This window comes from Lagopus muta, chromosome 5 (assembly GCF_023343835.1).
Source record: "Lagopus muta isolate bLagMut1 chromosome 5, bLagMut1 primary, whole genome shotgun sequence".
NCBI classification, from domain to species: domain Eukaryota; kingdom Metazoa; phylum Chordata; class Aves; order Galliformes; family Phasianidae; genus Lagopus; species Lagopus muta.
The window spans coordinates 52,226,843-52,250,054 of record NC_064437.1 but is presented as its reverse complement, the minus strand read 5'-3'; the positions used below and the strand labels follow the sequence as shown (position 1 = coordinate 52,250,054).

At 34.9% G+C, this 23,212-nt stretch overlaps 1 protein-coding gene across 1 annotated transcript in view; it reads left to right on the top strand.

Annotated features, from left to right (window-relative positions):
• Window positions 1-23,212, top strand: part of LOC125693373 (adhesion G protein-coupled receptor A3-like) — a 252,429-nt gene that overhangs the window by 108,435 nt on the left and 120,782 nt on the right. The window contains exon 7 of the mRNA XM_048945231.1: window positions 13,468-13,681. Within this exon, the coding sequence (XP_048801188.1) occupies window positions 13,468-13,681 (214 nt within the window). The remainder of the gene's footprint in view (window positions 1-13,467; window positions 13,682-23,212) is intronic.

Sequence of the window (23,212 nt, the reverse complement as noted above, 5' to 3'; positions counted from 1 at the left end):
GATAGTTTTTTAGTTTTGTACTTAAACATGAGGGACTGCAGTGAGTTCATAACAGTACGGACAGAATGTAGTTCTAAAAAATGATGATGAATTTGGCTTCATGTAACTCCTTCTTACTGTTTCTCCATAATTTCAAATAAAACTTACTCAGTTTACTGGAGGAAAATTACATTTTCATGAATATCCAAATGCAGTGCTCTAAATTCCACCTCAGATCTGAGAGTATTCTGTGATTTTTTCTCTTGTGCTCACCATCATCAGAGTTTGATTCTATAGGCCATGTTTTTCATTCAGTGAAGACTTGTATGAGTTTGTCTTAATGGGATTACAAAAGATAGCTCTTAAAGGGAGCTTAACTACACAGATGAGTGAAATACTAGACTTTATTTTCTGTCTCAGAGTTACATTGATACTATTGAGCTAACAGTTTCAAGTAGTAAAAGATCATTTGTTCTGCAAATTACAACTGCCAATGTAATGCAGAACACTGATGTTTGGAAACGTGCTGACTTCCTGTCTCTGTATGTTAGATTTTGTTTAAGTTTAGAAAATAGTTGACAAAATACCAGTTCTGGAACAGATAACTGCTTCTCGCATAGGTCTTCTACAAATTAATGTACTGCTTTTATACTTGCAGATTTTTTCTACAATTGGGGTCATTCTCTGATCATTTTTAGCTAAAATGTGCTTAAAAAGTAATATATATATTTAAGAAATATATTGAAAGCATTTTGACACAATATCATATTGTTTTGCAATTTCTGTGCATCAAATGAAAAATAAAATGCACGTATTCAGTTATTCTCTTAATACCAGTAGCTTTTCAGGTTTATCCTAATATTTGTCCTCATATTGCTGTCTTGACTATTTACAAAGCAGATAAGTTAAAAGAACTAGATCATAAATTTATAGAATGGTTAGGGTTGAGAAGAACCTTACAGATAATCTAGTTGCAACAACCCTACATTGAACAGGAACATCTCTCACTAGAGCAGAATGCCCAAAGGGGTCCATCTGACTGGGCCCTGAACACTTCAGAGATGGGGCAGCCCTTAATCAGTTCTTCTGATGGTTCCAGTGCCTTACCACCCTTACAGTGAAGAATTTCTACCTAATATCTAACACGAATCTCTCCTCTTTTAGTTTAAAACTGTTACCTATTTCTACATTCTCTGATCAAGTTTCTTCCCATCATTCCTGTAGGCTGCCTCTTGATACTGGAGGCAATTACCTCCCTTGATCTGCTGAGTGTTCCTTTGATGCAGCCAGGATGTTACTGATTAAATGCAGTATTTTGTTAGTGCTCAGGAAGTTTAAGCGTAGAGTTGTCTAGATGTTTTTTTAAAGTCATGTTGCTCTACTTGACTAGGTGGTTTGATACATATGCATCCGCATCACTACATCACAGCATTTTCAGGCAAACAAATTTTACTGATTTGCTTCAGCAATAGACTGTAGGACAAAACTCAAAAGAAGATCTGAGGTACAGGATGATTTATTAGTCTATACTGCATGCATCACTGAAAAAGGAAACAAATATAATCTCAAATGTTACATATGTTCATTTTGAGATATACTCTCAGGGGAAAGTATGAGTAAGGGCTAACATTGCAACTGAGTCATTTCCCTTTCTTTTATTAACATGGATGAGACAGCATCTGTCTTAAATCTCATCTACCTTCCCAGGAGTAGGTTGGAATCCCTGGGTTCAGGAGCCTTTTTTTCAGACACCAAGGGTGTCCAGAAACTGTTTTTGAATTCTGATAGTTCTCAAACTGCTCCATGTTCATGAAATTCAAATGTAGAGTATTTCACTCAACTTAGAGGGATTGCTACAGTATGCTGCTTTGAAAGTATGCATTATGAATATTATGCATATGTGTATTCTACCTATTGTAGAGTGTCCTTTAGTTGCAGTGAATAGAATTGTAACTGTATACACTAAATCTAAATCTTTGATACTCAAGTAGGACTTTCACTATGGTTAACAGGGAATGAATACTCCAAATTCAGAATAGTTTTATCTACTCGAGATCTTTATGATTCAGATTCTAGCATGCCTAAGGGCTCTGTCTACTGAGAAAAGGGTTAACAAAGAAAAAGATAAAAATCCATAGTACTGAGAATTGCAGTGAGACAAAGTGAAAGATAGCTGCAAGTTTTGAATTTCCAGGAGTTTGAATTACTACTCGGTCTCTAAATTCTGTAAAGTACCTTAGCTTAAAATGTTATCTCAGTTATTGTCAATCATAAAATATGATTGAAGTGTCCTTTTTTTTTTTTGGCATAGTAGACACCCTGATTATGAGGGATACTTCTAAGGTAGGGATACAACTCAAAGGCATACAATCATTTTACTTGTGTTCTGCTTCTCAATTCAAGAAGTGTTTTTTGGGAAAGATAAATAAGATGTTGAGTATATTGAGTGGAGAGAGAATGCAGTTGTTAGAGCACTGTTTATACTTAAACAGTACTTTATATTTTGTAGCTTTCCTCACTTCACTGAGAATTCATCCTCTGAAGAAGAAGAGTCAGGTTAAAATATAAGTACTTTCTGCTTGGATGCCCTGTACCCGTTCACTTTGAAACTTGCAGAAAGTGGGGGAAAAAAGTGCACATTTATATTCTTTAAATATTCTTCTAACACGTGCTCTTAGAAATTTCTTGACCATTTTAACACTTCTTACAATGAAATTTCTGACATCTAGCCTGTATTTCTCACACTTGAATATCACCAGAACATTAAGGCATATTTCTCTTGGGCCATATATAGTTGTCTAGTATATTTTCATAAATGTCTTTTTTTTTTTTTTAGTCTTGCCTAAAATACCACAAGAAGTCAGAAGATTCAAGACCTTTTAGATCAATTACGGCAATGTCATTGAGGGAAAAATTAAAAAAGGAACATTTTCCTTTAGATGCATACTGTATAAAGCACTTTTTTCCCCTTTAAAATACAGTGTGGCTTTAACTGCTTTCTCAACAGTGGTGAGAAACAGTTGAATACCAATGTTTCATAGCCTGTGAATGTTGAAATGTGCTTAGAATTTTACCTGATGTACTTGCACATCATTTTCCCTTTATCCTTAACAAAGCCTGCTTCCTCCATGTAATGGGAAGAACTTTGAAAGAGACATGTGCTTTTAAAATGTCAAAAATAGAAATTGGGAAATTTTATTTTTGGATGAGTGGTTTTTCAGTATTTGATTTTAAGCTTGAAATCAAGAGAATGCATTTAAGCCTCATTTTGCATCAGCTTTTAGGAACAGCCAAATATTTTGTGCCAGGGATGCTGAGAGAAAAATGAGATTTGAAATTACTTTTTCAGATGGTGGCAAAAATATATTATCTATATTGCCGCAGGAGTCTTAACATAATCATATGTATCTGTATGTAGACTGTTTTTGGAAGTTTTCTTTCCCACATGGATTATACTCAAAACCAAATACTGGCTGAGTGTTAGTAAGGTATGTTTCTTCATTTGTTCCTCTCAATGTACACAAAACATCTTTTTGGCATCATTTGTTATTTACTTAAACTTAGGGATAGGCTTGAGATTATTGTTTCAGCCATTTCTTTCTTCATTTACATGCCATTCTTACTACATTAACACAATGTAAATATTGAAGTGTGGATTTTATTCAGTATATAGTAACTGACTAAACTCAAACTCTCAAGTATAAAGAAGGATGGATTAATTATTGAGATTTAGAACCCAATCCTGCAGTTTCCTGACAGCCTACAGCCTGCTGCATTCATGCAAAGCATCATTCTCTTCAAGAGTATGCAGGATCAAGACCTTACTCCAATTCTGCAGGGAGTGCCTAATCATATGAACAAGTTTAATGATATTTGAATAGGAATATGCGCATTATTAACCTTTCCCAGGATTAGGTTTTGCAAGATAAAGATAATGCTACAATTATAGTTAAATCCTCTTACAATTCTATTTTGCAGTGTTGGGATTTTCTTTAATAAGAAAATATGGGTAGTAATAATCTGTCTATAAATCAAATACCTTTATCATAAATTTTGAACCTTTCAAAGACTGATGTGGTAGATTAATGTTCTGTCTGAGGTAAGTGGACCATTTTATGTATCAAAATTTTCAATGGGTAACCATTAGATAGCATGAAACCAATAAACTCTAACCTTTTGGCTCCAAACTGTAGATTTCTCATCTAAATGGATCATTCTCAAACTGGGGAGAAAAAAATAGAGTACTTTAAATTTAATATCAGGCATTATTACCTAATTTGGTGATAATTTAAAACACTGCAAAGATGAGTGTACAAGATGAATAATATTAAAAAAAAATATATATATATAAAAGAAGCATTACAACAGTAATTAACAAATTTAAAGGATGAGATTTTACTACTACATGATTTTTTTGCATCTCTACTCACACATGAAAATATAGTTCAGTAGAATGCTTTACCACAGAAATCCTGCTGATATAGATGCTGGAAATATATATAATTTGTTTCTTTCCCTAACTTACTCTTAAATTATATCAGTGTTTATTCATGTATAGTTGTATCTGATTTTCTACATTTTCTTTGCTGGCCTGTTCCAAAAAGCAAGCAAAATACTGAATGGAAAATGTAACTAAAAGGTATTGAGGAGAATATTAGTGAAATAAACCTTTTTCAGTCTTCTAAACTCACACCCCCAGAGATTTGACTGACCATCTCCAAAGCATAGCTGCTCTTGAACAAACTAATGGTAAGACAACTGGCCTTGGAGTACAATACATGTTACTGAATCGTAATAATGTAACATATAGGGTTTAATTCTACCGTAGTAATTTCTAGATAAAAAGATACAAATCTCTGTCAAATGTGTTAACATTGTCCATTTAACAGCACTGATTACAGTTTGTTATAATTAATCTTATTTCTTTTATAGTTTTTAATGGAAAAATTCCATATAAAGCAACCATCCTTACATTCTCTGTTATAATTAAGAATGTATTCTAGTGATATTTCATGTTTTTATAGCACTTTCCATATATGCCACTTTTCTAAAATGTATAAAGATGCCATAGAGATCTGTGATTACTGGCACTGTCATTTGTGCTGATAGGAGTTTGGAAATGGAAACCTTCATACAATGACTGTGTCAAGTTCTTACTTCAGCACAACTGTTGCTTGTTCTGCATCTTGAGATTTTTACCTATCACTGTCCAGCAGTCTCAAAAGATAGAGGGGTACTCATGCTGACTGATGGACTGTGTACAAGTAGGGACAATCACTGCTGCTTTGAGACTTTTCTGCTGTTTCCTTGGTGTAAGTAATGATAAGAAAATAGAGAGAAAGTGGTGAGTGGTGCTTAAGGTTTGAAAAGATGAGTGCTACCACTGCAATTTCCAGACAGATAAAGGTAATCAATGTATTTTGTAGAGCTAAGTGCGTTATCTCTGCCCCTACTCAACCATTTTTACAAACTGCAAGGTGCAATGAATGTACGTAGCTACCAGCTTGCTTGCCATGAGGACAATTTGAGTAATCAAAATTAGCTTTCTAGCAATGGCTTCTGACTCTTGCTAGTGGAGGAAATCATGTTGATGAATCTTTCAATACCATAGTTGCCAATATGTCACAGTCCAGTTTTACTTTTTGTCACATGTCAAGTTTTAGGTTGTGGCAGACATTCAAATGTTTCAACTTCTCCCTAGCATGCAAAATAGAAGGCTTCTGGGATGAATTAAAAACAAGGAGCTGAAAAATGGCAGCAGGTGTATTTGACAAGGAAGATGTTAATGGTGAAAAAAGCTGCCATTCTTATCAATTTCTGCTAGATATGCCAAAGCGAGACATGGGCTTCATTTTGCATACCCACAGATAATATTTTTGATTAGTTGATTAATTGGACAGTAATCTTAAATTTCCTTGTGGAAATTTATCAAGTACCTGTAGTCATTTTACAAATTAATGTTACATTTGGCACTTTTATTGTATGCTATGAAGTGAAACCTGCTTCCTTTGTATTTCTACCTATGAAGTAAATCACTGCTATCATCAGTGAGAGTGTTTTTCCACTGAACGCTCATTTGAAATGCTTGTAATGGACACAACACACATCAGTGCCTAGACCTAGTGCCAAACTGATAATTTATTTTCACAAGGGCTTATGAATACGGGGTAAAGTCATGTAGAGATGAATGGGTTACATGGCTGGACTTGTCATCCACCTGCTGAGTGCTGGCTGAAACCTTCATCGCTTGCTAAGTCATGCTACGCATTGAATATGAGTCACACATTTTCCAGATCAACCTTCCTTAGGTTCTTTTAATTGAGGAAGTCTGAGAAGTTTTGAAATCCAAGTACTTCTCTGTGAGGCTGTCATCCAAAGCTATGAGTGCAGCACTTCTTGGCAGGGCTTTAATCTTCTGTTCTGCTGATATGGGGTGCATTTATGAGGTAAGCTAACCCAGATAACTGAAGGACAAGCAACAGTGAATTGTGACAGCCTGGACTTACTGTAGCTAACTCAGACAAATCCTGGGACTGCTGCATCTGTTCAGATTCCTGAAGCAGCATCTGTGTTCATAACAGTGCCCCAGTCCACTGACTACTATGCCTGCTCAAAAGACATAGACTCTTTCTTTCTCTCTTTCTCACTGATGAATTAATAGAATTTCACAGAAATAATATAAAACATGTAACTGAAAATAAAACAGTATTATTTTGGGAAGTCTTTTTCTTAGGTTAGTAGCTGTTGGGTTTTTATTTTTTTTTCCCAATTATATTTTAGTATTTCATTGTAGCACTTAGCATTGCAAACTAAACTTAAAGATAAGATTTAATTTTGAGATGCTGCAAAAAAATCATCTCCTTTATGTAGTGGTTGCAGCCTTGCCCATGGCAGGAGTTTTCAGGATCAGTGATCATTAGGTTCCCATTCCAAACTAAGCCATTCTGTGATTCTGTGATCCCTGCCTGGAAAACGTGTATGCATGCAGGTCGAAAGGACCAATAAAATGGTGTGGAATGGAGGTGATTGTCCCTCTCTATTTGGCTCTTGTGAGGCCCCATCTGGAGTACTGTGTCCAGGTGTGGAGCCCTCAGTACAAGAAAGACATTGAGATTTTGGAAAGGGTCCAGAGGAGGGCGACTAAGATGATCAGGGGGCTGGAGCACCTCCCCTATGAGGACAGGCTGAGGGAGTTGGGCTTGTTCAGCCTGGAGAAGAGAGGCTGCGGGGTGACCTCATTGCAGCCTATCAATACCTGAAGGGAACCTACACCCAGGAGGGGAGTAAACTCTTCAAAAGGGCTGACAACAGCAGGGCTAGGGGAAATGGTTTTAAGTTGAAGGAGGGAAGATTTAGGTTGGATGTTAGGGGGAAGTTCTTTACTAGGAGAGTGGTTAGGCCCTGGAACGGGCTGCCCAGGGAGGTTGTGGATGCCCCGTCCTTGGACGTGTTTAAGGCCAGGTTGGACGAGGTCCTGGGCAACCTGATCTGAATGTGTATGTTTGGTGGCCCTGCTAGGCAGGGGGGTTGGAACTACATGATCCTTGGGGTCCCTTCCAACCCGGGTGATTCTGTGATTCTGTGATTCTGTGATTCTGTGAATGTGCCTTGCCCAGCTAGCTTTATGAAATTGGTGGCAATAAGGCGCTATGCTACAAATAGGAGCTCTACTTGTTTTCTGCTGTGAGTGGTACATGAATATGGATCAAAGTCTTCTTGTCCGAAGCCCAGAAGACTTATCTCATTTAGTTGTGTTTAATACATCTTGGCATCTGTATTTTCTTCATATCATGTTAAAACTGAAACCACACAAAGCTTTTATTAAAACTGAAGCTTGGCTCCAGTTATTTGTTCATTCTTGACTTCCTTGGCATGTGGGATGGTCTGTGGCATTCTGCACCAAATTCTGCAATATGGAATTGGCATTTATGTACTGGCACCTCTTCTTTTTGGCAGGACTGGTCTTCAGAGCAATTAAAATAATTGTGTTGCTTTGGGTTGGGTTTTTTTTGTTTTTCGGTTCTGCTCAATAAATATCAACAGATGTAATTCGCTTCGTCAGCAATTCAAATTTTTAAATAATGTTTATCAGGTTTTTTTCTTCATTTTCATCTGTCCTTTTTATTGGACCTGTTCTTTCATTTTGTCCTCACTTCCAGCTTCTCCCCACTGTGCTTTCCATGCACATTTCTTTCCCACTGAGATTGTATACAAATATTAGAGCTCTAACTCTCACTTTTGTCAGCAGGATGTGCTGCACTCTGTAGGCGTACTCAATTCAAATAAAAAGCCCATTGGCAATACAACAAATCAAGTGATTAACAAGAAACAAAATGCCAACCTTTTTTTTCTTTTTTTCTTTTCTCTTGTTCCAAATGCTTGCAGTGCACTGTAGCAAACTGATTTCCTACTGAGAGGCAGAAGTCAATGGTATATCCTAGCATATGTGAATTGTGATACTGCATAGATGTGGAGGCAGCCTGGATAGACTGTGGAATTTTCTGTTTCTTGGCATGTGAATGCTACGAGTATGGACAAAGCCAGTTAAAGAACCCACAAAATGTATAGCAGAAAACTGTGTACTGGTCTAAATGCTCTAGTGTGGTAACCAGGATATTGCTGTTAGGAGCTGTTAAACTTTTGCGGGCTATATATCCAGGAGAAAATGTAACATACTGTGAGGTGGGCCATGCTTTCATTTTCTGTGCTCATGTGTCCACTATTTTGTGTTGGTCATTCTGTTTAATGATCAGCCTATTTTCTGTAGTTTTTATGTATTCCTATTGCATGAGCCAGCTTTTGAGTTTCCATAATTTTGATTGTTAAAACAGGAAGGAGTTTCCATTCATTATAGGTACATATTCAAATGTGATCATATAATGTAACCAAAGTACAGATTAGAGATGCATTGTATGTCTCCATCTCCAAGGTATCTGTAGAAACATTTGTCTTCCACGTGTATCCAGTGATAGCAGTGATTCCTTCACGTTCCATATTTTCAAATAGTGAACAGAAAAGGACAAAACTGTAAGGAAAATCAAACTATTATTAAGATCTCAAAATGTGAATTGAGAGGGGAAAAAAGCATCAAATATTGTGCAAAGTTGTGCATCATGAATTGTTTTATAAAGTAACTAAAGGAATACACATTGAAATTTTGATATAGCTTGTTACCCTTCTGTTCTAGTTAATGGTTATTAAAATTGTTTCTATTTTCTTTTCAACTTTCTATATATATTGGGGCACTGCATGCATAAAAATGTGCACAAATGTAGTCTCTATGAGAAGTATTCTTAGGTAATATTCAGATACAGTGGTGTGTGTGCAACCTGATTTCTCTTCAATATGCCTTCAGTGTTCTTGTCTAGAGCTAATCTGAAATGCAAGATGTGATAGCATAAAGAATAGGGCCTTCAGTCAACAAAAACCTTTTCTGCTGTGGAATGAGAGAGAAAGAAAAAGGAGTAATTACTGTAATGATGGGTTAGACCTTTAGATTCATGCTGCAATCAGTGATTCCTGTGGTGCTCTGCTGCAATCACGGTTCAATGCTGACTGGAGAGACAAGACAGGTGAAGACTGTAAAACACTTCAGCAGCTGTTGGTCTAAATGCCCATAGGAGATTCACACCTCTCATTTGCTGATGGTGCTGATGGTGCTGACTTAAGGGCAGCAGAGTGGATCATCTTGGGGAAAAAAAAAGAAAAAGAAAACTGCAAACTATTTTAAATCTTACGAGACACTTATATCTGTATTTACATATACATAAAACCTCAGAGTTTACAGATACTTAGTTGGCATTAATCTCCTAATCAAAGAGAAAATTTCTGTTGCCAAAGCTGTTATATTTCAAAAGTGCTGTCAAATCAATGCCAAAATCATTCAAATACTTTCAGAATCTCTGTCTTTTTTACTTCTTTATCCCCACTGAAGCCTGAGAATTTATTTACAGCATTCGTAAATACTTTTATTTTAATGATGAATTTAAAGGCTTGTAGAATTATGGATTCAAAATAAGTATGCATTCCCAACAGGTGCTGGTGAAACTATGCAGTCATGTTATAGCCATTCAGGATAAAGGGTATTGGCGCTAATCCTAAAACTTGTATTTGAGCAATTAATCCTTGTCTCTGTGAGCTGTCTCTGAAGTCAACTGGAACTTTTGCATGAGTAATAGTCGCAGAATCAGTCCCAGTCACTTAAGTGATGATTACCCCTTTAAAATAACAGATTAACTCTGGCAATCATTTTTTAAATAGACATGCAGATGTTTTGTAGAAATATTCAAATGCACCTTCCTTCCGTAGAAATTGTACAAGTTTTACTTTGTAAATGTGCTTTCAGCATTATTTGTCAATTTGTGCAAACAAAGTATGTGCATTCCAAAAGGATTCAGGTGGTCAGAAAGATATTCTATCCTAATGATTAGCCAGAGCACGTTATCTTCACTCTGCATCTTTGTTGGTACTTGTATGATCTGTAAGGAAAGAGCAGATGAGCAGATCACTGATGTCATTGATGTTAATAATTTTTGTCATTTTGATACGCTGCAATGAAAAAAGAAAAGTTTAATTTGCTTCTGTTAATTTTGAAAATCTGCATGGAATAGTTCATCTGTACTCCATTTCTGAGTTTGGTCTTACTCCCAGGGCTGAACAAGAGAAGTGATAACCAGCTATAATGGCATAGATAAAATTGCAGTTAGTGATACACCACATCTCTGTGTCGTGGCAACTTGCATAGTTTGACTGAAGATATACTGATAGGTTAGTTTGCACTTACTAATTTGTAGCCTCCTAACACAATGTGTCACTCACTGCTTGAGAAAACAACTTATGTTTGACGTAATACAACATTGTCAAGTTAAAAATGAGAGATTAATGAAAAGTATTTGATTCCTGTGAGTTCTGTATACTGCTGTTGTAGTTATGACAGTGAGTTTAATTTTCTGGACTCTGCTTTTATTTTCTTTCGTTTGGGATATTTGAATGTAACCAGGATAAAGAGATCAGTCTGTTAATTTTTTGACTGCAGACAATAACTTTGCTTATATTCTATACTTGACTTCATAATAAAGATTGTAGTGTTTTGGAGACAGGGTAGTCTCAGTCTTCAAGTAAAAATGTCTAATGTAAATCACCAAGCCTGTAACTGTTATGAATGGAGTAATGATCTGGTTTACTTTCTCTTCTTTTAGTTAGAAGTCCAACATGGTATAAAAATATTAAGCATGTTTCAAGGAAATTGTAGTAATGTATCCATGCAGGCACAAGCAGAAGATATATGAGCAAATAAGGAGTGATATCTGAAGCATGCCCTTTATAGTCACAGCAGGCTTACAACATTTTAGTAGATAGCAGTCAGCCCCTTAATCCTCTGTGTGCTACTGCCAGGCAGCAATATCACAAATTCACTCATGCACAAATCCTGCGTATTATGCTGGCCAGCATTCCTTCTCTGTGAAAAAAGCAAAATGATCCCTCTCACTGTTTATTCAAAATAGGTGGCGAACATGCTATTTAACGTTTAAATGCCCTCAAAGTATTGAGAGCCCAAAGCTATGTTTATAAATGCAACATCTCACAGTTTAACTCTTCTAAAGACAATATCTGAATGATATAAAGAAGTGTGTTAGAGTGGGGTGCTGAGTAAAGGAGGAACAAACGCTATCAGTAGTCCACAATTTTTAGCAGTGCTAGAACCAGTGATTATGGGTTGTGTTCTGGTTAAGTATATCTGTATATATGTGACAGGAAACAGAGAATTTTAAGCAGGAAGTTGAAGATAAGATTGTAAGCGGTGAAATAGAAAAAAAGGTTAAAGTATTTGTTGGAAAAATAGATGGTTGAAATTTTCACTACTGGTGGAAATGTGGAAGGGTGACCTTTCAACTGACAGCCCTGTAGGCTGGGTAGATATTAATGATGAGACATTTTTAAACGAAAGTCGAAGAAAAATAAGGGGGAGGAGGGCATAGCTTAAAAATTCAGTTTTCTCATCAAGTTAGAGGGGTTTCCAAGATGCAGAACTGTAGGTAGGTATTGTGGCTAAGATGAGATTGTAGTAATACAGTTAAATTCACCCAGACTCATTCAGTTCTTTTGGTATTGTAGGCTGAAGTGAAAAGGTTATATTTTAGGAATATCATGCAGTATATTTTAGGAATTATCATGCAGGTTCTCCATGGTAGCATCTTCTATAATCAAGTGTGTGAGTCCTTAGAATTTTTATTGCCACTAGAATTTTTACATGATGATAACAGAGTATCAGAGGGGATAATTTTCCTACTTAAATAGCCTATATCAGAAAAAGAGAAGATATGGTTTTCCTTTATTCCTTATTATCCTATAAATCATGATCTCCACTTCTCTCTTTAGATGTGGACTGCCTGTTTCAATACCTTTCCAAGAATGCTCCTTTTCAATGATCTGCTGTTAATTTCAAGAAATCATATTAATCAAACAAAGCATAGAAAATAATTTACACAAACAGATTCTTTCAAAATCTACTAATAAAATGTGAAAGAAAGAAATACCATTTAGAGATTCATTATTAAGAGATGTAGCCTTTAATTTCTGTTTAGGCTGTGAAGCTAATAGTCTTCCAGTAGTCTCAAAAATGTATTTGCCTTCCAAACTTAAAATGTTCTTTATTTTTTTAGTTGACCTTACAAATTTGGGTATGTGATGATAGCAATTGTTTTTCATAAGACTCTGATTAGAATGAGAATATGCAATATTCTTAGAGACTCTTTTTGAGGGAAAAACAGGAAAGAGAAAGTTCAGGAAAAAAAGGTGATGAAATGTACTGCACTATGAAATAGTAAAATGGAGATTTAGATGAATATTTCATCTTGAGTAAACATCTAGAATATGAAGATGACTTGAGAAGAGGCAGAAGGAAGAAGGAACAATGAAATAAGAAATAATGGTTGAACTTGAGAGCAAAGTTTACCATCTGTTATTAGCTTTGTCAGTATCCAAATCCCAGGCACATGAGATAGTTTAGGCTCTCTGGAGTGGCTGAATTTTTCAGTGGCAATTTCAACCTCTAACAGTGAAGTGTCTTGTAAATGTTAATTGTGCCTGAATTGATAGGTGTATCTTTTTCTTTAATCAGAAGACTGATTTTTGTCTGTATGGCTCTGCAGTAAACATTTTGCTTTCAGCAGAAGTTGAGACTGGAGGATCTCAAGGTATCCTTTCCAATCTCAACCATTCTGTGAACTATTCTGTAAAAATATTCTGTGGACAATCTAGTAATTCTGTAATCACTGGTCTCATGTTAATAAAAGATCTGATTCCTAGGGTTGACATCATTGTCAGAGTTAAGTGGATAATATGTGGGCATATATTTTATCTTAGTATTTTAATATTGTAGAAAGTTAGACTTGTATACAATTAGTCCACTTTATTCATAAGACAAAAAAATAATTTTGAGATTTTGAGAGTATTTTTTCTCTTTACATTTGTTGCCTTTCTCTGCAGCTGGACCTCTGGAGCTTCCTCTTTTCGAGCTGATCCCCTCACAAAGACAAGTGGTTTTTCATGGAGACCGCTTGCCCTTTCAGTGTACTGCAACCTACGTTGACAAAACTACCCAAGTACATTGGTACCATGCTGGTCGACTTATTGAAACAGATGAAGAGAGTGGCATATTTGTGGAGGACAGCATCATTCATGACTGTTGTTTAATTACACGGTAATGTATAAACATCTCTTGTAATATTCAGACTTGTTGACAAGGTGAACAGATGTAAGCTGGAAATAAGCCTCATTAAAACTTACATCAAAAGATGTTTTGTTTCAAGTAAATCAGTTGTGCTTGAATCTTAACACACACATGTAGATTTTTCTTGGCTATGAGTGGATGTGTTTGCAAATTGAATTTCTTGTGTGTAAGTATCCAGATTTGAGCAAATGCAGGTTTGAGATAGATAAGAACAGAATTTCTTACACAGTAAGAAATGTTGAAAAATAAGTATATTACGATCACTTCAGTAGCATACTGACCTACCACCATTTAAAGATTGAGCTGTGTCCATTTATGAAGAATTAATAATTTAAAAGACCTGGATTATTTTTTGTAGGTGCTAGTATATCAGATACTGTATTCATTTAGCTAGGTAACCTCATTTTTGATTCTTATTAAAATTTTTCTCATATTCAGTGACTATTATTATCTTTAAGCCTCTCTGTCCTTGAGAGACAGATAGATCTACAGAAAACTTTGCTGATGTGAAAAATGAGAAGAGAAATGAAGTAGGATAGGCTTCCTTAAAAAGAAGTACCAACTAATATAATGTTATTTGTCAATAGCCATATTGTTCAAGTTTTGCCTTGGTCTTCCCTTTTAAATCTTATTTATTAAGTTACTATGCATTCTTATATTTTTGGTTTTCATCATAGAGTCTGGGCTTGTCACTAAAAACTGCTGAACTGTCACAGACATCCTTTTGTTATCTGCCAATTTCCATCATTGATCAAAAAAGTCAGATTCTGAATATGAGGTGGAATGAAAATAGTTATGCTAATTAGCTCTGGATCATCATTAGCTTCTTTTCACTCAGTTGCTCTCTATTAATATGATTGACCTGAAATGCTTCTGAACTATCAAATGAAAGTTACAAAGGGAGTGAAATTAATTCCCCTCCACTGGGATCTTCCAGTCTTACTGACTTTAATTTTGTCTGCTCACTGGGTATTTGACCCCTTTTGGAGTGGATCAAGAGACACGTATCTGACCTACTCTAACAACTACTGCTTTTTTTTTTTAATATTGATGTGTAGGACTGTAGTGGATAACAAAAAAGATTTTCAGACGAATTTGTATGGTAATACCAGCTGCAGGAGCTATTATATAACTGTCAAGTAACTTAAATTAAAGTATGTTCCTTTTATATCCGCAATATCACAATTAAAAGACATACTGCTAATCACCTCAACTGAATTTTATTTTGCATTATATAAGTGATTTGTAGAGAGTATATTCATATACTGTAGTAAATGTCTCAAAACGTTTAAGATTTTTCAAAATTGATATCCCCTTAAAATTTAAGTTTAGAAGTTGCTTGACCGAATATTACTTTATATTGGTTAATTTTAGTTAGACTATGAAGTAGAAACCCTTGTCCACCATAGCAATGTTTTAATAAGAATTACTGATCTGTTACCTACATCTTTTAGCTATTAAACAGATGAACTCAATGTTCATGTTGCAGTATACACTGGGGCCAAGCATTCTGAATAAATATCTTCTAGATACATCATAGCATTTGCTGTTATATACTGGAAAATTTGACTTCACCAAGCTATGTGATACACACGGTCAAAATGAGGCAAACTATTTTTTGAATAAAACTCAGAACCTTTAAACAATTATTTTTATTGCTCTTTTGTTTGAGCTGCATGTTTCACTTCACACTACAGTAGGGCATCAATGCTGCATTTCTTATCCAACATAATCCTTATCCAATAGTGGTACTAGTACTTAAAAAAAAACATGGTTCTGCTTTCATCAAGGAACTGATCAGTATTAATTGAGTGCAGGCATGGGAGACTGTGCTTTTGGAAATTAGCTTCCAGAAAACATATTATTTTGAACTCAGTGATTTTATTTATATAAATTATAGATTATGCGTTGCCTCTTCAAGTTGAAAATGAGAAAACTTTGTTCAAGTTATGACTGTAAAAACTCTACTGAGCATTTCTTAATTTTACTCTTATTTTCATGGCTGTCCATACTATAACTGTTTATATTATTACATGCAATTACACACTGTTTTGTGACGATTAATTCACAGTTGTATGACACACTGCGAAACACCACGAAGACAATGCCTTCCTGAGGTTATCATATGTTAAGTATCACATTTGGAGTGAAAATAGAAGTAATTTAAAATCATCTCTTACAGTCTCTTATTTTCCTTCCTCTACATACTTTTTACAGCAAATATTGCAAACGTTTGCTCTCTAGCTTTTCTGTGATTACACTAAAAGATACACTTTGGCTTGTGCTGCTTAGCAATTTAAGATTTCTAAAGGGTAGTTTTGAACACAGAGGTGTAGTCTTGTTCCAAAAGCTGCTTATTCAAACATTTTTTTAGTGGTTATTTTATTAGGTAGTTGCAGATATTTCTGGACATGGATTTACAATACAAATATCATGCTAAGCTCTTCTGTTTTATTAACTGGCGCAGTAGAAGAATAAAATATCCAATGTGTGTTTTTTTCCTCCTATTTTAAAGCAGAGTAAACTAAAATAAATGTTTTTGTTACAATAATTAAACTAAAGTTTTGAACTGTATTCTGGACCGTGACATTTTTCTTGGCAAAGTGTATTCCTCATAGGAGATCTTGAGGAGGTATTTTCAATTCTGCTGCTAGCTCACATTTAACATTTCTTGCCAATGATAATAATATTTGATTTTGCTCATGTTTAATTTTCTGACATTATGCCTGTGTAAAAATGTCATAGTCATACATGAAAATGTAAATGTGATATGGAACTAATTTTCTATCATCTGTGAATGGGTCTGTTTGAAATTGTGACTTGTGTTTGCATGAAGATGTCTTAACTTCTTATGGGTGGAATATTAGATTATGAATGTGATGACGGTAAGGGGCAATAAAATAATCCACATCCCAGAAGCTCCCAGCAGCACTATATCTTTCCTTACTGTTTCTCCTCTCTGCCAGGAGAGACGGAAAGGTAGTTATTAGAATATTAAACCAAAAAAGAATGTATTTTAGTGTTATGAACCAGACAACTTCATAGTATTGAAAGACTTTGATTTTTGAGAGTATCTTAATCATCCTATAGTCTGTAGTGACTATTCTAATGTCTCTTTAATCCTATTTTGTAAATACTTTTGCTAAATGTTTAACAGTACTTATATCTCTGACAGCTGTAATAGTTGCTCTGGGGCCATTACAGTTCACACTGTCTCTTTCTGAAAACATTAAACTTTGTAGAAAGTTAAGAACCCATAAAAAGGAGTGTTATGATCAAAGGAAGTAACATGCTCTTAACTGAACGTACGGCAGCTGGTGCTGGTGTCAGTAAGTTGTTCATGTATAATTTTGCATTATGGTGTACAGATAGATTTGCTGTTGGAAATTCATACTATTAGGTCTCAGCTGTTACCCCCCACAAAAATTGTCTTATCTTAAAAAGTGTCCTATTTCAGTCTTTCAAACATGACTGCTAAATGTAGTCCTTAATAATAATAATGAAAAGGAAGTAAGCTTAAGAGTCTGGCTTTGCTTTACTTTGTTTTTTTTTTAAGTATACAGTGATTCCTTATATTTACACAGCAGTATGCTGCCAAAGTGGGTTGGTTGAAAGTAAATAGTGAAAGAAATAGTAATGTTGAGATAAGAGAATATGGAACTACATCTGATCCTTTAGATGTAACAAGGACAGGGGCATCAGTAAGAATGTTTGTTTTAAAATTAATACATAAAATGTGTATACTCATTTCAGAAAGCTGTTTTTTAGCTTACATAATAATTTGGAAAACTCCAAAAATTCCACCTGCAAAAAAATGTGTGATAGGAGAGAAGAACCTCAAATAACTATCTCCTTTTATTGTAATAATCAAGTAACTGGGAGAAAAATTAAAAGGAATGCAGTATTATTTTTTGTAATCTGAAGGGTCTACTAAATCCAATGAATAATTTTTTTAAATGTTTAAAGTTATTAGAACAGTTGTTAGTAAGGGATTTGTAATTGGACTGAGACAGTTTCACTAACAGATTAAGGTCAGTTTAAGATGTGGTTAGTGAAAGAAATGAATTTCATTACAAATTGGTGCTGAAGTAGATAAAGTGGTATTTTGACAAGTTTGTTTTGCAAGCAAGCAAACTGTATAAGAAAGAAAGAAACACTTGCAGAAATTCAGAGAAAGTCAGAAATTCTTTGCTTATTTTTGGTGGAAAGAATCCAGTTGACCTTTGAACTCTTAACACTTTGTGGCAAGAATACGTGTGATAGAGATGTGAAGCAAACGGCAGTGGTTTGAAAGAATATTCGGTTAACAAGAGCAGTCTGAAAATGGTATGTTGATGATGAAGCAATTGCTAGGTTGGTTGCAGAACTGATAGTTCAAGTATATACCAAGTTGTGGCAAGATATTGGAGATTCACTTCATAAAATATGAAAAAAAAAAGTATTAGAACAGATGAAAAGGATGCCATTTGAGTGCTTTGTGTTCTGTTGTCATGAGCATTTAGAGATGTATGAGCAGCTGAAGGTCACACTGAGACGCCAGGGGAGTTGAGCAGAAATTATTTAGTACTGATACTTTGTTAGTACACCTAACTGACACTATTTGACCCTTTGCTGTCAAGAAGTTAGGAAATAAATGAAGCAAAATAAAATAAATCAATATTTCTGTATTGTTTTGTGATTACTTTAAAATCTGTGGTCAACAGTCTACAGCTTCAGGCACTGCAGGCAGCTAAGGAATAACAACACATGCACATTCACCAGAAAAGATCTTGTATTTCAGATAGAAAGATGATATTCAAAATTATTGCAGAATACTATGAAAAACACATTTGATTGTTGGGGTTCAAGGTATTCTCCATGCAAATTAGTTAAAGTTAGGCTTTTCCTCTAAATGCTTTTAATTATTTGAATAAAACCCAATGTAATTTTTACTAGTCAGTTTGGGGAATAATGAAAAAAACCAAACTGTGGGAAAATACATCAATACTATGAAAAACAAAAGCAATAGCCATTATACCCTCTACCATCAGAGGAACAGACACACGAGTGTTGTGCCATACCATGAAAATTCAAGGGTTTTTCTGGGAAACTGTTTATTCAAACATGCAAGGGAAATAGTTATTTTCATCAGAAATGTGTTAGTAATTTTTGTCTGATAGAATTTAAAACATATAGAAAAGTTCTAAATATTTTATACTTTTTAGATCAACAATTCTAATATTTCAGTTTCACAACTGTAGAAAATGAAAATAAATAAAAGAATAGAGTCCTTGAAAATTTTTAAAATAATGCAGCTCTGCTTAGCTTTTTAGGGCCAGTATGATTTTGATCTAGCCCTTCAAACAGCTTCAGCTTTGTAGCTGAGGAGATGCTACATTACAGCAGGTTTAGAGTGAACACTCCAAAAGGATTTTTTTTTAATTACTTCTCATATCAATGCTGATGATATAATTATATGCTTTCTTGCAGCCCAGGCAATAGTTTGTAACCCTGTGTATCATTTGTGATGGTAAGAGCAATACTAACTTATGTACAGAGTCTGATGTACTCTTCCTTTCAAGTCACTCTCAATACTGGCGAAGCAAACAGTTTTAAATATTAAAATAAATAAGTGAACTACATTTTATTGTTTGTTGACCTATTTTTATATTTTGTAGTAGATTTGTATTTTGACCAATTCAAAGTAGAGAACGTCTTAGGATATGTTCCTTATGGACTTATGGTCCTTATGGTCCTTATGGACCACAGAGTTGGTTTTCTTTGTTTTTGTTTTTCTTTACTCCATTAGCATGCTGGAATTTCATGAAAACAGGCCCCAGTCCCTCTCCTTCTTCCACTGTGTAGATTAAAAGAACCTCATTTTAATTGTCTGTAGTATATTGTTTGAGTGTTTCATAGCCATCACAAAATAACACTGTTGGAGATACATTATATGCTGGAGAAATAATTGAGACAGTTCTTGAAGTTCTTGTGCAGGAATCTGCTGTGTATTGCCTCTTTTAGCTCTCGAATTTCTTTCAGCTCAGCAAATAAAGCAGTGTCATAGCCCCAGTATGCAATGGCTTAATCATATTAAGTATTCTTCTTTTTTTTTTAAAAAAAAAAAATCTATAATTGTAACATCACCATTGTCACAAGAGAGTGGAAAATTTTGTCGAAGTAGTGTGCAGTTAACAAATACATTCATATTGCAGAATTAATGTACTTTTTGTTTTCTTCTGTATTTTTTTTCTTTTGGTTGCTCCCAGTGGCACGTAATCAGGTAATCAAGACTTGTCATAAGTAGGTTAACACTTATGAATCATCTGCAAAATATTTTGTTTAAAAAGCTTTTTATGCAATTCTGACTATTGGACTGATTGTCGTAGTGTTATTTTTGTCTAAGAACCTCTGCTAGTGTACAGATCACAGGAGTTATGCTAATGAAATGAATCTTTGGATCTCACGTTGCAGTGAACAGACTACTTAAGGGCAAATGAAAGGCATGTGGCAGGTGTAGCAGTACTTCCCCAGAAAGCTGCTTTTGCATTATCTTGCAGGCAAGCGGTCTGCTGTTAGAACAATATTAATAACAGTAAATACACTTGAGCAGCCCCAAACCTTTCATGAAGTGATAGACAACTGATTCATGTTGTGCTTCAAATAAGCCTAGGACAAGGAGTACACTTGTCATATAGCTTCACAGCACTGTGCCTGTTGTCTGAAGGTCTCTCCAGCAAGAGAAAGCTTTAAGAGTTGAAATCTTTTTCTTTTCCCCACTTTACTTTCATAACTAGCTGGAGTGGCACATACTGACTCCAGAGCTGTGGACATATGAGCATAAATGCTCCTTTTTGCACACCTTTTAGTGCATCCAAATAGCTGGTAGGTTCTCTCTACCTGGCAAGCTCAATGAGAGAGGCACATATCATAAAACCCAGCCTACTGGGATATCTGGTAGAGCTATTTAGAACAGCAGATTCCTGACTCTGTTCCTGAAGATGTTACTGTATATTCATTTAGTATTACTACTACTTTTTATCTCAATTTTAAGAATTTTATTTACATTTAATTTGAGCAAAACAAAGGAAAAATGGTCTGGTTTACTAACATGTTAGTAAAATGTCTTCTATTTCAAAAGTAGATATTTCTGATATTTCTTTTTTTTTTTTTTTTTCCTGTCAATATGTTATCATTATAATTAGTGCTTCTTTCCACAGGTATTTTTGAAGAGATATCCAGCTAAAATACTAATGTGAACAAATTAGCTGATAGATAAGTTATGGTTAATTATAGCATGCTACTGGGAAGCTACTGATGGTGTTAAAAAGTTTTGCTTTGCTTTGCTCTTCTGTTCAATCAGAAGAAAGAGAAAATCATTAATTTCCTGTGCGTATGACAAATTGATTACACCTAAAAATACTTGAATACCAGTTTTAATCTTCTTATCTCTTTTCATTGCACTGTTACATGGAAACAAATTTATATTATACTAAAGGCCATCAGGTTTCTAAAGCTGTTTCTTTCATGGGTAAATAAGTAATTTTGTCAGGAGATCGGACTAGCAATTTAAGTTCAGTTAAAGTGCCTAGATTTACACATTCTCTCTTCATTTTCCATGTTTTAACCTTGTATCCCCTGTGAAAGGCTTTATTCCAAGCAGCAGTGTTCTCTGGAGATCAACAGATTTTTAAAATTCTGTGTTAGTATTAATAATTGAAGATAGTATGGATAGAATGCTGGTTATGCAGGCCTTCTGCCTGAACTGCAAGGAAGCAGTCCTTCTTATCTGTCTAAAGGATGCTATCTGTGTTTTAGTAATTGATTTTTATTTTTCACCTAGAAGAGCAGTTGATTCTTACCCAGCCTTGAAGGAAATTCTCAGACTTTGAAATCTTTCCTGTGGAAAACAAGTCTAAAATGCTGTTTCCTGACATGCAAATAAGTGCTGGGAAGTACAGTAAATGTCACAAAGGTATTACTTTAGGACATGGTTGAGTAACTTTGCATAATGACTCCTACTTCTGATTGTCTAATTAGTTATGCATAGCTGTAGCAATGCAATGCTATGCCTCAAATAGAAATCTTTTGTCATAATTTACTTGATTACATGTGTATAGCTGCTGTACTAAGGTTCCTCTCTTTGTAATGACCAATGCCACAGGCTTCAAATGAATATTACAAGAATTTTTTTAATGCAATTGTATCAGCTCTATGTGTGAATTAATCTCTCAATACATCAGTCATCGCATTTGAAAAAAGGATCTTAACATGACCAAAATTTCCCACTTCAAAGGAAAAATATTGGCCTTGTCTTCCTTTCAAGTGTTCTTTGGCTTACTGAGAAAGCCACAATAACTTCCAAACAAAACTTGAGATAAGCTTGCTAGTCATCCTTTTGTTCTTATCAAGTAGCAATAGTCATCTTCTGTTTGCCTTGGTTCCATCTATGAATGACTTTGTTTATTTTTGGTTGGTCATAAATTTCCACAAAAGTATTGTCACACTCTGAGTAGTGCCCATGAGTATGATTGCTAATGTAGATGGAATACGAATTCTTTCTGATGCTTACTTCATCCTTAGTAAAGCTGCATAGTAAATGCAAAATCAAAGTTATCCCATTTCATTTCTGGCCTGACATTTATTTGCATATATAAGACAGGAAAACCAAGAAAAGTAAGCTACATCTAAGGCTACTCTTCTTTCTTAATTCTGTTGTGCTCCTATCAAGCTCTTTAAACAGAGTCCTGCAATGTTCTGAAGTGACAGGAGTGAAAATGTTCTCAAGTGACATTGCCTTTTGTCAAGACTTGTTGCCACCACTGAGAAAGGTCAGAAATGACTTTCTTCTGAGAGTAAGAAAACCTGGGGGTGTCAATGAAGTAGTGCTAAGACTTACAATACGCAATCACTTACCAAAATTTTATAAAGAGCTTTAAAATATTGCACAGACCAGCCCTTCCCTTTTGGTGTGCGAAGACTATGAAGTTGCCAAAATTACACGTGGAAAATATGTTAAAGATATGAAGTTGAGTGCTGTGTTTGAGAATTAGGGCTTTTTTTTTTTTTTTTTTTTTTTTTTTTTATTCAAGTCTCCTAAACTCCCCATGGGAGTAAGATCAATATATCATTTGTCATATCTAGATGGTAAGTAAATGAACAGTTTCACCATTGAGCTTGCTATCCAAACTATTTCAAGAGGAATATAAATGCATGCATCACTTACGGTGGCCATATGGCAATTCAGGAGATAAGTTCACGTTCTGGTCATTATACATCTTCTCCTATATTTCATAAACCTTTTCTGGCTTATTTTGGTGCAACATCTGAAGTAAGAGCCACAGAAGATTACGTGTAAGTTTGAGGATCTACTCATCATTTTAGGGAATTTGAACCAGACTTCAACTATAGTGTTTCTAGCAGAACAAAAAAAGATATGTCTGTAAATATTTGTCTGTGGAGCCTGGAAACATAATCTAATTAATTGTCAGAAGATCTGTTTTAGTGAGAGATAAACTTGCA